Source organism: Cyprinus carpio, chromosome A7, assembly GCF_018340385.1.
Source record: "Cyprinus carpio isolate SPL01 chromosome A7, ASM1834038v1, whole genome shotgun sequence".
Lineage (NCBI taxonomy): Eukaryota > Metazoa > Chordata > Actinopteri > Cypriniformes > Cyprinidae > Cyprinus > Cyprinus carpio.
Genome location: NC_056578.1, coordinates 5,024,883 through 5,036,659, shown reverse-complemented (window position 1 = coordinate 5,036,659; position 11,777 = coordinate 5,024,883). Strand labels below are relative to the sequence as shown.

At 36.4% G+C, this 11,777-nt stretch overlaps 1 protein-coding gene across 3 annotated transcripts; it reads left to right on the top strand.

The window, feature by feature from the left end:
* The first annotated feature begins 100 nt into the window (after positions 1–100).
* Positions 101–10,053, top strand: LOC109106422 (apolipoprotein L6-like). Of its 3 annotated transcripts, none has more exons than XM_042759381.1 (13): positions 101–1,644; positions 3,407–3,474; positions 3,850–3,894; positions 4,170–4,241; positions 4,762–4,821; positions 5,425–5,484; positions 5,644–5,685; positions 7,000–7,065; positions 7,263–7,328; positions 7,439–7,478; positions 7,567–7,618; positions 8,565–8,979; positions 9,483–10,053. In XM_042759381.1, the coding sequence occupies exons 2-13, from the start codon at positions 3,439–3,441 to the stop codon at positions 9,981–9,983; spliced, it is 1,455 nt and encodes a 484-aa protein (XP_042615315.1). In that variant the 5' UTR covers positions 101–1,644; positions 3,407–3,438; the 3' UTR covers positions 9,984–10,053. The 3 variants fall into 3 exon arrangements, with proteins under 3 accessions (XP_042615315.1, XP_042615313.1, XP_042615312.1); XM_042759379.1 differs by having other exon boundaries at positions 3,375–3,474; XM_042759378.1 differs by having other exon boundaries at positions 101–3,474.
* The last annotated feature ends 1,724 nt before the right edge of the window (positions 10,054–11,777 follow it).

Sequence of the window (11,777 nt, the reverse complement as noted above, 5' to 3'; positions counted from 1 at the left end):
AACGCTTTCTACAACTTCTCTTGATGATACATATAATGAAATGAGATCCATTCAGCACGCAAATGATTACAAGATTCCTCCACATAAATATTTAAGAGACTTGTAAAAATGTACGTTTTCATGTTTTCCCATCATGACTGCTGTACTTCGTAAGAACATTCCTTAAATTATTTCTACAAGACTTTTGTAATTTGAATGTGCGCGGCATCCGATGTTGATTATGTTTAACTGTTACAAACAACTCGTTATGCTGCTTGATATTGCAAACTGGTATTTCTTGTTATATTTTAAGACTATCGTGTTCATAAACGTGCTGGTTTGTAGCGCAAATACTTCCTACTTTGTTACCCAGATAGCACACGTACGTCTGTTAAAGATCTCTTCATCTGGAAAGCATCTGCTGTGTACAAACATCTGATAGACATCTTTAAGATGTCAGTTTTACATACATTCTAAATACTAAAGATCTTAAATGCATCTTATAAACATCTATTTGACATCTGATAGGAGAAGTCCTATAGACGTATTTCAGATAAGCAAACACTATAAATCTATAATATGTCTTCCAGATGTAATGCAGACATCAAATAGATGTCTCTGTGATGTACGTGTGCTATGAGGGTATTCTTGTAGTCATTTCCCTGATATTTCGTTTAGAAGATGTCTTTAAGATGTTTATGATTTAGAATGCATGTAAAACTGACATCTTAAAGATGTCTATCAGATGTTTGTACACAGCAGATGCTTTCCAGATCAAGAGATCTTTAGCAGAGGTACGAGTGCTATCAGGGTAAAGATAGCGGCTAATGAATCAGAAGCCTCTCACATACACAGAAAATGCTTCTGCATTGCAAAATAGGGATGTGTAGTCACACATTATATTACATTGTATTTGTATTGTACAACTGCTATGCCGTGGTCACAGTTTGTGGTTAAAGTCCAGTTTTTTTTGTTCACAATCCAGTTCTGCTTTTAGTGAGAATGAAGCCACAGACAAGAATCACTTTTATGTGAAGTAATTGAGATTTTAGGCTTTGGATAAACTGCATTTTTATGTAAATCTTTCATACGTTTTTGCACAGATTGTACTATTAACAACTCTAAAGGTGTTACAAGTTATTTCATGTCTTGACATGATGTTGTGCAATACAGGAATGAAGGTTATTTCCATGAATATATTTTAATAAACCTAAATAAAATATACTTTGCTGTCTGGGTGATTAAAAATAAAAAAATAAATCTCAGATCAAATGAGACTACAAACTATAAAGCATGCAACTTGTGTAAGCAGTGAGGGACATCAAAGATCTCAAGTTTGAGTGGAAAATAAGACTTTTGTTCAAACACGCCCCGCGATCATGTGCTTTTCAAGGAAGACTGAAAGAGGGTTCTGTTCACCTCTGGAACTGAACGCTCTGTTTGGTTAAGGTCATGTTTTTAGTACACTTCTTAGGTTAGAAGAGCTGGTTTTGGGGACTTTTGCAGCCGAACGCCTGCGAATCGAACAGCTTCTTTTAATAGTTTTAGAACACTGAAAACGGGGGCGTCCTGTGTTTGTTTTGTTTTGGTTTGTCTGTTTCCGTTTTTCTTTTCTTTTGGAAGAGGATTTAAAGAGAAGACAGCCACGAGCAGGTCAAGGTAAAGGTAAGCGCTGTTTGTTTGCGGTTTACCGTTTTGTGTCATGAAACTTGAATACTTTAAGGGGAAGTCGAAAAAGAGGAAAAACAGTTGTGAGAGTTTGTGATTAATCTTTTAATGCGTTGTCGTGTGGTTCGCAAATGAAAAGAGATTTCCTTTCAAGACACGTGCGTATATGTTAGTAAAAGTTTATGAAAATTCCATCGCCTGAAGCGAAAGAACAGTAGACTCTTAGATACTGAATATTAATTAGGTCACGGTGACGTCCCTGTTGCGGTCAGTCTTACAACTTAATTAATATTCATGAGCCGAAAGGCGTTCACAAGTGACGTGTTTTTGCTTTGCGTCACCCTAAAAGAAGGATAAATTCCTATGCTAGTGTCATATTCTGCCTTTAACTTTTGTTAAATAGTGCAGCACACGTACGTCACGGAGACGTCTATGTGACGTCGCATTTACATCTGAAGGCGAGTGTTTGTTCACCTGCAATACGTCTATAGGACGTTTCCTATTAGATGTCAAATATAAGGAAAATTTCTTTAAGATATTCCTGATTTAAAATGAATGTAAAACTGATGTCTGAAAGACGTCTATCAGATGTTTGTACACAGCAGATGATTTCCAGCAATCTTTAACAGACATCTTGCAGACATACCTGTGCTGTCTGGGATTACTCCGTTTTGGGCGGGACCAGAATGTTTTCAACTGTATTTGTCTGCTATCATCTTCTTAATATCTTAAATGGGTGTTTTTTTTTTTCATTCCCAAAAGGCAGATGAATGTTTTTTTCATGTAGCTATAAAGGTCATTTAATGTGATATTTATGGGTGTTATGGAAAAAATAAACGAGGAACAATTCGATGACAAGTAAACTGTGTTTGTGCTATAAATATTGTTCCAGAGCTGTTTTACAGAAGTTCATGTTTTAAACGAAAACCGAATGTATGTAGGCTGATTTTGTTTCTATTTGTGTCTATAAAACCAGGCCTGGCAACAGAATAAAATAATTGCAATCTCAAGATTAAATATGAAACCATACGAATAGTCTATTTGGCAAATGTTAACTTCTTTTTAAGCCATTTTTACACGCTTCTTTTCCTCTGAATTTGGGGGATCCCAGTTTAAAAACCCCTGCCCTACATTATGACCTGAAGTTGCATAATTGATATTCAGGAGCCATTACTTACCCATTCATCATACTGGCGTCTTGGACAGGTGCGCTGTGTCAAGTTAAAAATAGTTACTAGTGCAGCAGCGTCAGTGTTGAAAGATTAGACCAATCAAAGTGTACTGAGTGTTTACAATAGAAGCTTTACCTGTCATCAGTGCTGTGACCGACACACATGAACAACATGCACGTAATTGTGTTTAGGTCTGTCTGAATGTCTCATTGGAGTTTGAGCCGGTATAACCACTTTACCCTTGAGTTGTGCATAGTCTTATGTATTGGTGTTTACTAATATTTTAATAAAGACCTTTGGTTAAATGAATTCAATAGTACAAAAAAAAAAAACACCCGTAGCATATAAAAATGTCTTATGTATTGGTGTTTACTAATATTTTAATAAAGACCTTTGGTTAAATGAATTCAATAGTACAAAAAAAAAACACCCGTAGCATATAAAAAGAGCATCCACTCAAAGCACAGGTAAACACCCTCCATTCACACGGCCTCCCGAGCAGATCATCCGGTCCGACCGGTCAGTGTTTTAATGATGATTTCTTTCATTTAAGAGGTTGCTGTTGGTGTCATTTCTCTTTTGTGAAGCTGCTGGTGGAAGGACTGGCGCGATTGGTGTGATGCAGAATCTCTATCCCTTTAAATCCTCTTCACAGGTAACAATTTGAAAGGATTGTGGTTGAACATTTGGGTTGGTGATCCAAAAGGTCATGGATTGAATCCTCAGTGAAGGGACACTGGACTGCTGAATGCCATAATGCTGTAATCATCCTCGTATTAAAAGCCACATCAAATGCACATTGAGTTTTCAGTCACTTGACATGCATAAGTCCATAAATAATAATTCCTCAAACTCCCAGCGAATCGTAATGTATAGTAACTCTGAGTTCTCGATTTTGGCCTCTTTTTTTTTTTTTTGTTAAACGTAAACAAAACATTTAGTCAATTTATGGTAAAATGACTTTGAGGTTTGGAAAATGACCTAATAAAATATAAATGTTGTTACTGATATCACTCTTTTCTAACGGCAGAGCTCAGCCGTAACCAAAGCTTCAGTAAATAATGATGGCAAGCAGGTGAGGCTTAGTTTTCTCTTTATTATGTATTATTTTAAGCTATACGGTATTTACATCATATACTCCTTTTCTTTAATTCATTCACAGCTTCCTAGAAACCTTCAAACTCATTCCTCTGCTTTCCTGAATCTTCTCTCGCCTTGCATGCTCTAGTGTTTCCTTCAGAAAATGCAAATCTAGTCTAGTCAAGTGAGATGTGAATAAATGTCCAAGTTTGGGTATGTTTATTTATCTGTGTCTGATATATTGAATCATACCTTGTGTTGCTGCTGTAGGACACACCTGTATGCAGTTCTTCTACCTGGACAGGAGAGGCAGCAGAGAGCAAAGATACCGAACACAAACAGGTCTGGATGTCCCTCTGTTTAACTGAAGGAATTAATTGTGTTCAAAAACATTCAAGAACACGTTTAGAGGAATATATTTAAGCAGTAAAACTTATCAGCACTGTTGTGATGAGTAAATTAAGGTAAGACACCCCAGGAAAGTTTTTTCATGTACTGGTCAAGTTTGGAATATAACAGAAAAAAAAATACATATTTAACTGTTTATTTTATTGTACAGTCCATATCTTTAAAGTCCATTTTCTCCAAATGAGTTTGTATCTTCACTGCAGCAGCACTTACACACACCAAACTTAGCAGTTTTATTCCTCTCTATACTCTGAAGGGTTTTACTGAGGGATTTGTATATAAATCAAATCAAATAAATAAAATAAAAATAAAACTTAAGAAATGATGCAGATGAAATAAGTTAATGTTTTCATTTCATTTTGTTTATTTTTTTCAAGTAACAATTTTATTAATGACTTTTTATCAAAGATAATAACCCTGGTAATGTGATGATGACTTATTTATTTATTTTCAGGATCCCGGAATAATTATGGGAATGATTCAAAAACTAAATCCATTCAGGTTTTCCTCACAGGTACACACACACACACACATACACATACACACACTCTCTCACACACTCTCTCACACACACACACACACACACTCTCACACACACATACACATGTGTGCACACACTCTCTCTCTCTCACAAACTCACACACATACACATGCGTGCACACACACACACTCTCTCTCTCAATTAACACACCCACATACTCGCAAATACATCACACACACACACACACACACACACAGACACACCACATCTCTCTCTCTCTCTCTCTCTCTCACACACATCATACACTCATACACTACACACACACACCTCTCTCTCTCTCTCTCTCTCTCTCTCACACACACACACACACACACACACACACATGCGTGCACACACACACACACACTCTCTCTCACACACTCACACACACACACACTCTCTCACTCTCTCTCACACACTCTCATACACACACACACACACACACACACACACACACACACACACACACACACACACACACACACACACACACACACAGAGTCTCTTAAGAGAATCAGCACAATCCGTTTGCGATGTTTCCGGAGCTCAGCAGTAAATGTTTGTCTGTTTCAGCATCTCTCTCGTGTCTTTCTGTAGAACAAGATCAGTGAGCCTCTACTTGTCTCTGCAGCAGCTCCCGCAGATGAGAAAACACAGGTAAACACGGCAAGACGACTGCGTCATTAACGAAACACTCATCATCTCATTTACGCCACATGCGATCATTAACATCTTCATCTCAAGTAGCAGCAGGACTGTTTTAATTCACATACTGTTAATGTTTTCTGACTTCTGTAAGCGTGTTTTGTGTTACAGGATCACGGCGGGATGCGAGACCATCTGAAATCCACAGCTCAGGTGCGAGAGTGTGTCGTCTTGAATTATTTCAGGGTTAGACGTCAGTTATGAACACTTTAACAATATACAATAGGTATACTGTAAGAGATGTGATTTCCAGATTAGTTTCTGGAAAACCAGTCTGACAAGCTGTGTTTGTGGTATTTAATTCCTCTGGCATCTCAGACAGCTGTATTCATAGTTTACACTGAATACTGCTGAAGTGGGTTGATTTCATCAGTCATTTATTGTCTCTGCTGAAGACTACAGAGGGCAGGATGGGCCTTTAGGAATGCAAAAGAAGATTTATAGCATTCTGTCTGTTTGTCTGCATGCTTGTGTTTAATGACATGCAATTAAAAGAGTATTGCATGTTAAATATACAGTGTAGACACAAGTCTGGATGACTGTGTGTGGTAACAGCGGTGAGCATTGGTTTTAAGTGCAAATGCTGACATGTTTATGGTGCATGTTTATTGTCAGCACATAACTGTCTATGCATCTGTTTGGCTTTTGTTTGTTTGTGCTAAACCTAAAATAAAAACTAATAAAATCTATATAGGAATTGTTTAAAAAAAAAAAACTAAGCTGGCCACAGATCTTAATGTGTATTTAACTGAGAAGTTTCCTTTAAAATGTTTAAAAATAGTGTAAAAAACTAAACTAAGATATAATACAAATTATAAAATAACACAATAATATACAGTAAATATACAATGACTGAAATATCTATTAAAAAGGTACACATCTAAGTCTTTGTTTTCAGAGAAGTGCATTTTGTCTCGTGGCACTGGCTTTTTTAAACTTTTTTAACTTGAATTGCATGACTTAAAAAAGGTTAGTGAAGTTACTTTTGTGTTACATTACTTTTGCAGAGACATTGGTTAATAAAATTGAATTAAATGCATAAAGGATACATGTGTTATTTAACAGATGTAATTATTTCAGATTTGCCTCATATTCTGAGTTTGGATTTCACAGTTTTTATTCTTTTTGAGGAATTCTGTGCAAGTGAGAAGAGTAATGCATGTTAGTCTAGAACTACAGTATCGTCGTGTTCACACAGATGCGGTCAGGAGAGCTCTCTGTCAGTACATGAAAAACAAAGTAACTGCTGTTACTTGAAAAAGTAACTAGTATATATTTTCTTGTAAACTAAAAAGTAATGTGTACTAGTTACTTGAAAAAAGAAGTCTGATCATGTAACTTAAGTTATTTGTGGTGTCACCCCAATAAACAAATACGAAGTGCACTTCTATTCAAGATATTGTTTATGAAAACAAACTTACTATTTGCTATTTTGCAGTATAACGTTTTTATGATCACTGATTGCAGGTGTCTGATCAAGGAGAGGGACAGAACGCCTCGTCTTTGATCGTTGATAAATGTTTGACCACACAGGTGTGTTTGTGAGTGTGTGTGTATGAGCTGCTTTATTTACATTACATTTGACTTCTGCACTTTACAAAAGAACTCTTGAGAAATATTCACAACTTCCATACTTTATTGCAAAAGGTTTGTGGCCCTGTGCTGCTGAAACAAAATAGTTTTGTAAGACTGAGAATCAGGAAATGCAGTTTGTTTGTTTTAATTTACAGGTAGATCAAACAGCAGAAACAGATGTCTCCGTCTCCAGTGAAGGAAACCCTCTGGACAATGAAGATGTGTGTTAACATCTCACTTTAGTCCTTGATTGCTAGTAATTCACACATTTGTTATATATGCGCGTAGTCTGTTTGGCATCAGAAACCTGAGTTGCGTCTGTCATTCACAGGATGAAGATGGTCTGCTGGCCTGGTGGAGAAACGTGGAAGGTATTTCTTAAGTTAAGAGTCTTGATCTCAAATGTGCTTTTGTATTTGAGTTGGCAGAGACTTTTTTTTAATTATTTTTATTTCTCAGGTTGGAGTGAATGGAACGAGTCAAAGCAGTTTAATGAAAAAGATGGAGAACGGTGAGAAAGATTTACATTTTTACTATAAAAAAGGCCCTTCTTGAAGTGTTAGTGCAATATATTGTATTTAAACCAGTGGTGCAAAACTGGGTAGTTTTTGGCACTTTCTCTGTGAATATATCTATATATATATATTATATATATATATATATATATATATATATATATATCTATATATATATATTATAAAAAGGGGTGGGGGAAAAAATTGATCAATCGATCGATTCTGAGCTTAGATTTTAACCAGATGCGCGATGACGCTGAGTTTGCTTTAGAAACACCCATATTCTGCTTGCTTTCAATTCATCCCACACACACACACCACTCGAACCTTCCGTAAAATAATTTTTCATAAAGTTCGGAAAGGTTGAAGTGAATTAGAAGGATGTTTGTGGGCTTCATTGCACAGGATGCACTGTGAGAGACGTGCGCATTGTGTGATGTTCGCCCGTCTGTATTTTCCTCACCAATGCTTACGAATTCATCATTTATGTGGTTTGGAATGCAGTGGACTTGTATATACTGCATAAATAAAATGTAGTACCATAAAATGCCCTGAATAGTATTTCAGGGGATTTTATGGTACATTTTATTTGTGAAAAAAATAAATAAATAATAATAATAATAATAATAGCAACATAACTTGATCATTTTCATTTAGTTGAAGAAGCTACTAAAATAACTAAACTATATCTAAAATAAAAATTTTAAAAGCATTAAAAAAATCTTTAAATGCAGTTAAAATGAAAACAAAGAATATAAAAACTAATTCATTTTTTTACTCACAATATTAATACAAGTGGTAATTTGCTGGTGCAGATTCTGTGACATTTGTGAAAGGCTGCATTGACTCTACACAAACTTTACTTTTCTATTGCAGCATATCTGCATACAATGAAAACCAGCGTGACGTAAAATAACTTTTTTGTTTCCTTCTCGCTCTCAGGGCGATCGAAGCCGCCGCTAACCGGGTTTTCATGGCTGCCAAGTTATTCGTTCACCTGCTGACTCAGCGCGAGCCGTCGCTGCAGCGGCGCATACAGGACCTGCTGACGCTAGCGGACGCCGCCGACAGCTTCCACAGGAAGACGGTGACCGCGAGCGTTGGCGGAGGGGTGGCCAGCGTCGCCGGCAGCATCACCACCATCACCGGCCTGGTTCTGGCGCCCTTCACCTTCGGGGCGTCCCTCATCGTGACGGCGGTGGGCATCGGGGTCGCGACCGCCGGCGGAGTGACGTCAGCGTCGGCAAACATCACCGACACTGTTCACTCCAACACGGACAGGAAGAAGGTGGAGAAGATGATCCAAGATTATCAGCATGAAGTTAAAGATATTAAAGAATGCCTGGACTTCCTCCAGGTGAGGCTGACTGATTGATTGATTGATTGATTGATTTTTTATTTTTACTTTTATTTTTACTGTCATTAATTGACTTTTATAGTTTTCATTACTATTTATTTTATACTATTTCTATTTTCAAGTTTTGTTTTTATTCAAATTTTAGATCATAGGGTCATAGATTTAGAGCATAGGGAGATTTACTGTACTTCACGAGTTATTTTGGCCAAGTTTGCGTCTCAATTCTCTGATTGGTGGAGGTTTGTTTGCAGAATTATGGGTAATGTAGGTTTTCACTGAGAATTCCACTGTTTAAATGATTATTTTAAAAACAATGCGGACTGATGGCTCTGACTAAAGCATACACCATCGATTAACAACCTCGTAGCTCACAGTAGGTCTGTCTTCAGTGGTTTATAAGGTGCTGTTAAGAATAAGTTCCCCTGTGGAGAAAATGAATAGGATTGTTAACTATCTACCTATCTTGTCGTCTGTCTCTCCTCTAACGGTTTGCGTCGCTGTAGGCAGGGATGGAGACCCTGGAGCAGTGGCACTTCAAGCAGTACGTGGACAGCATCTCCAGACGGGCTCTGAACCAGAACGTCAAGCACGTGTTGAAGGAGGGCGGCCGGGCCGGGAAAGCGCTGCTGGTGAACACCGACAGCCTCATCAACACCGTCCAGGTGCTCAATGTTGCCGGAGGAGCCGCCAAAGCCGCGCAGGTCATCAGCATCACCACCGGCGTCATGTCGGGCCTCTTCCTCGCCCTCGACGTCTTCTTCCTCGCCAAGGGCTCGCTGGAGCTGCGCAAGGGCGCCAAGACAGAGTTCGCGGCCAAGATCAGAGAGGTTTGCAAGGAGCTGCAGGACGGACTGCAGGAGCTGAAGAGAATCCAGCTTCAGCTGCAGAAAACCATGGATGGGGTTGAGATGGTGGAGGAGGAGGAGGAGGAGGGTGATGGGGAGGAGGACGAAGAGGCAGAAAATAAATCCGAACCAAAAAAAAGAGTCCAGCTAGAGGAATAAGCATTGATGATTATCCTGAGCAACAAGTAAATTATATATATATATATATATATATATATATATATATATATATATATATATATATATATATAATATATACACACACACACATACACTACCGGTCAAAAGTTTGGGATCAGAATAATTTTTAATGTACTTGAGTCTCTTATGCTCATCAAGGTTGCATTTTTTTATTTTTTTTTATCAAAAACGCAGGAAAAAATTTAATATTGTGAAATATTATTATGATATAAAATAACATTATTATATTTTAATATACATTAAAATCGAAATTATTCCTGTGATGCGCAGCTGTATTTTCAGCATCATTACTCCAGTCTTCAGTGTCACATGATCTTCAGAAATCATTCTAATATGATGATTTATTATCAGTGTTGAAACTGTTGTGCTGCTTAATATTTTTTATGAACCTGTGAAATTTTGTTTCAGGATTCTTTGATGAATAAAAAGAGCATTTATTTAAAAAAATAAATCTTTTCTAACAATACACACTACAGTTCAAAAGTTTGGGGTCAGTACATTTTTATGATTTCTTTTCTTTTTTTTTTAAGAAATTAAAACTTTTATTCAGCAAGGATGTGTTACACTGTTAAGAAGTGATAACAAAGATTTATATGGTTAGAAAAGAGTTATATTTGGAATAAATGCTGTTCTTTTGAACTTTTTATTCTTCAAAGAATCCTGAGAAAAGTATTGCAGTTTCCAAAAAAAATATAAACTGTTTCCAACATTGATAATTCTAATAATAAATCAGCATATTAGAATGATTTCTGACGATCATGTGACACTTTATACTGCAGTAATGATGATGGAAATTCAGCTTTGCATCACATAAATAAATTATATTTTAAAGGATATTAAAATAGAAACCATTATTTTACATTGTAAAAACATTTTTCAACATTACGTTTTTTTTTGTTTGTTTTTTTTTTCTGTATTTTTGATCAAATAAATGCAGTCTTGTTGTGGCCTTTGTCTTGCTGTCTTACTGCGTTTTTTAAGACACTGTGGCAAGTTAAAAATAGTTTGCATTGAATAGTCGGCGTTGAATTGTTCTCAGCTGTTTTTAAACAAGAGAACACATCAGTCCACTAATTCAAGATTGAATCTCTCTCTCTCTCTCTCTCTCTCTCTCTCTCTCTCTCTTAATTATTATTATTATTATTATTATTATTATTATTATTATTATTATTATTATTATTATAGTTATTTTTTATGTCACTCTATTTCAGTTTCAAAAGGAATTTAGGGTGTTGAATTTCCTAGAAATAACATATTATGTGTTCTGGCTAGTCATGAGATGGGCGGGTTTAAAATGTTGTGCAATGTGGTTTAACCAACTATACCAGTATTTCCAGCAGTTAAAAATCCTATTGTGTGAAATCATGACGTTGGAAACGTATGCAGACGCTTCACTGTGACTGTATTACCCACTAATGAGTCTTTACTCTACAGGCTTTTTATTTATTATAAACAATATTTTATCTGTTCATGCATGGTGATGGTTGGTTGTATTGTGTTTCTGAGTATAAGCATTTCAACTACCAGTTTAAATTTGCTCTTTTATTGTAAGATTATTTATGTTTTTATTAATAAACGGGTGTCAGCTCAGATTGAAGATCGCATTTGATTTTTGTTTAACAGTATTTTTCTTAAATCAACTTCCTTATTCTAATAAAACATTTACAAGAAGAAGGTGAGATGTTTCTGGTTATTCATCAGACTGATTGACTGGCATTTCAATAAGCATGCTCATGGTATTGTTTTCTTCTA

Bases quoted from the DNA above. Each gene is read 5' to 3' on its own strand.
- LOC109106422 (XM_042759381.1), top strand. From the start codon at position 3,439: ATGCAGAATCTCTATCCCTTTAAATCCTCTTCACAG. The intron at 3,475-3,849 runs GTAACAATTTGA...TTCTAACGGCAG, and splicing joins CCTTTAAATCCTCTTCACAG to AGCTCAGCCGTAACCAAAGC. The intron at 5,485-5,643 runs GTAAACACGGCA...TTTGTGTTACAG, and splicing joins CCGCAGATGAGAAAACACAG to GATCACGGCGGGATGCGAGA.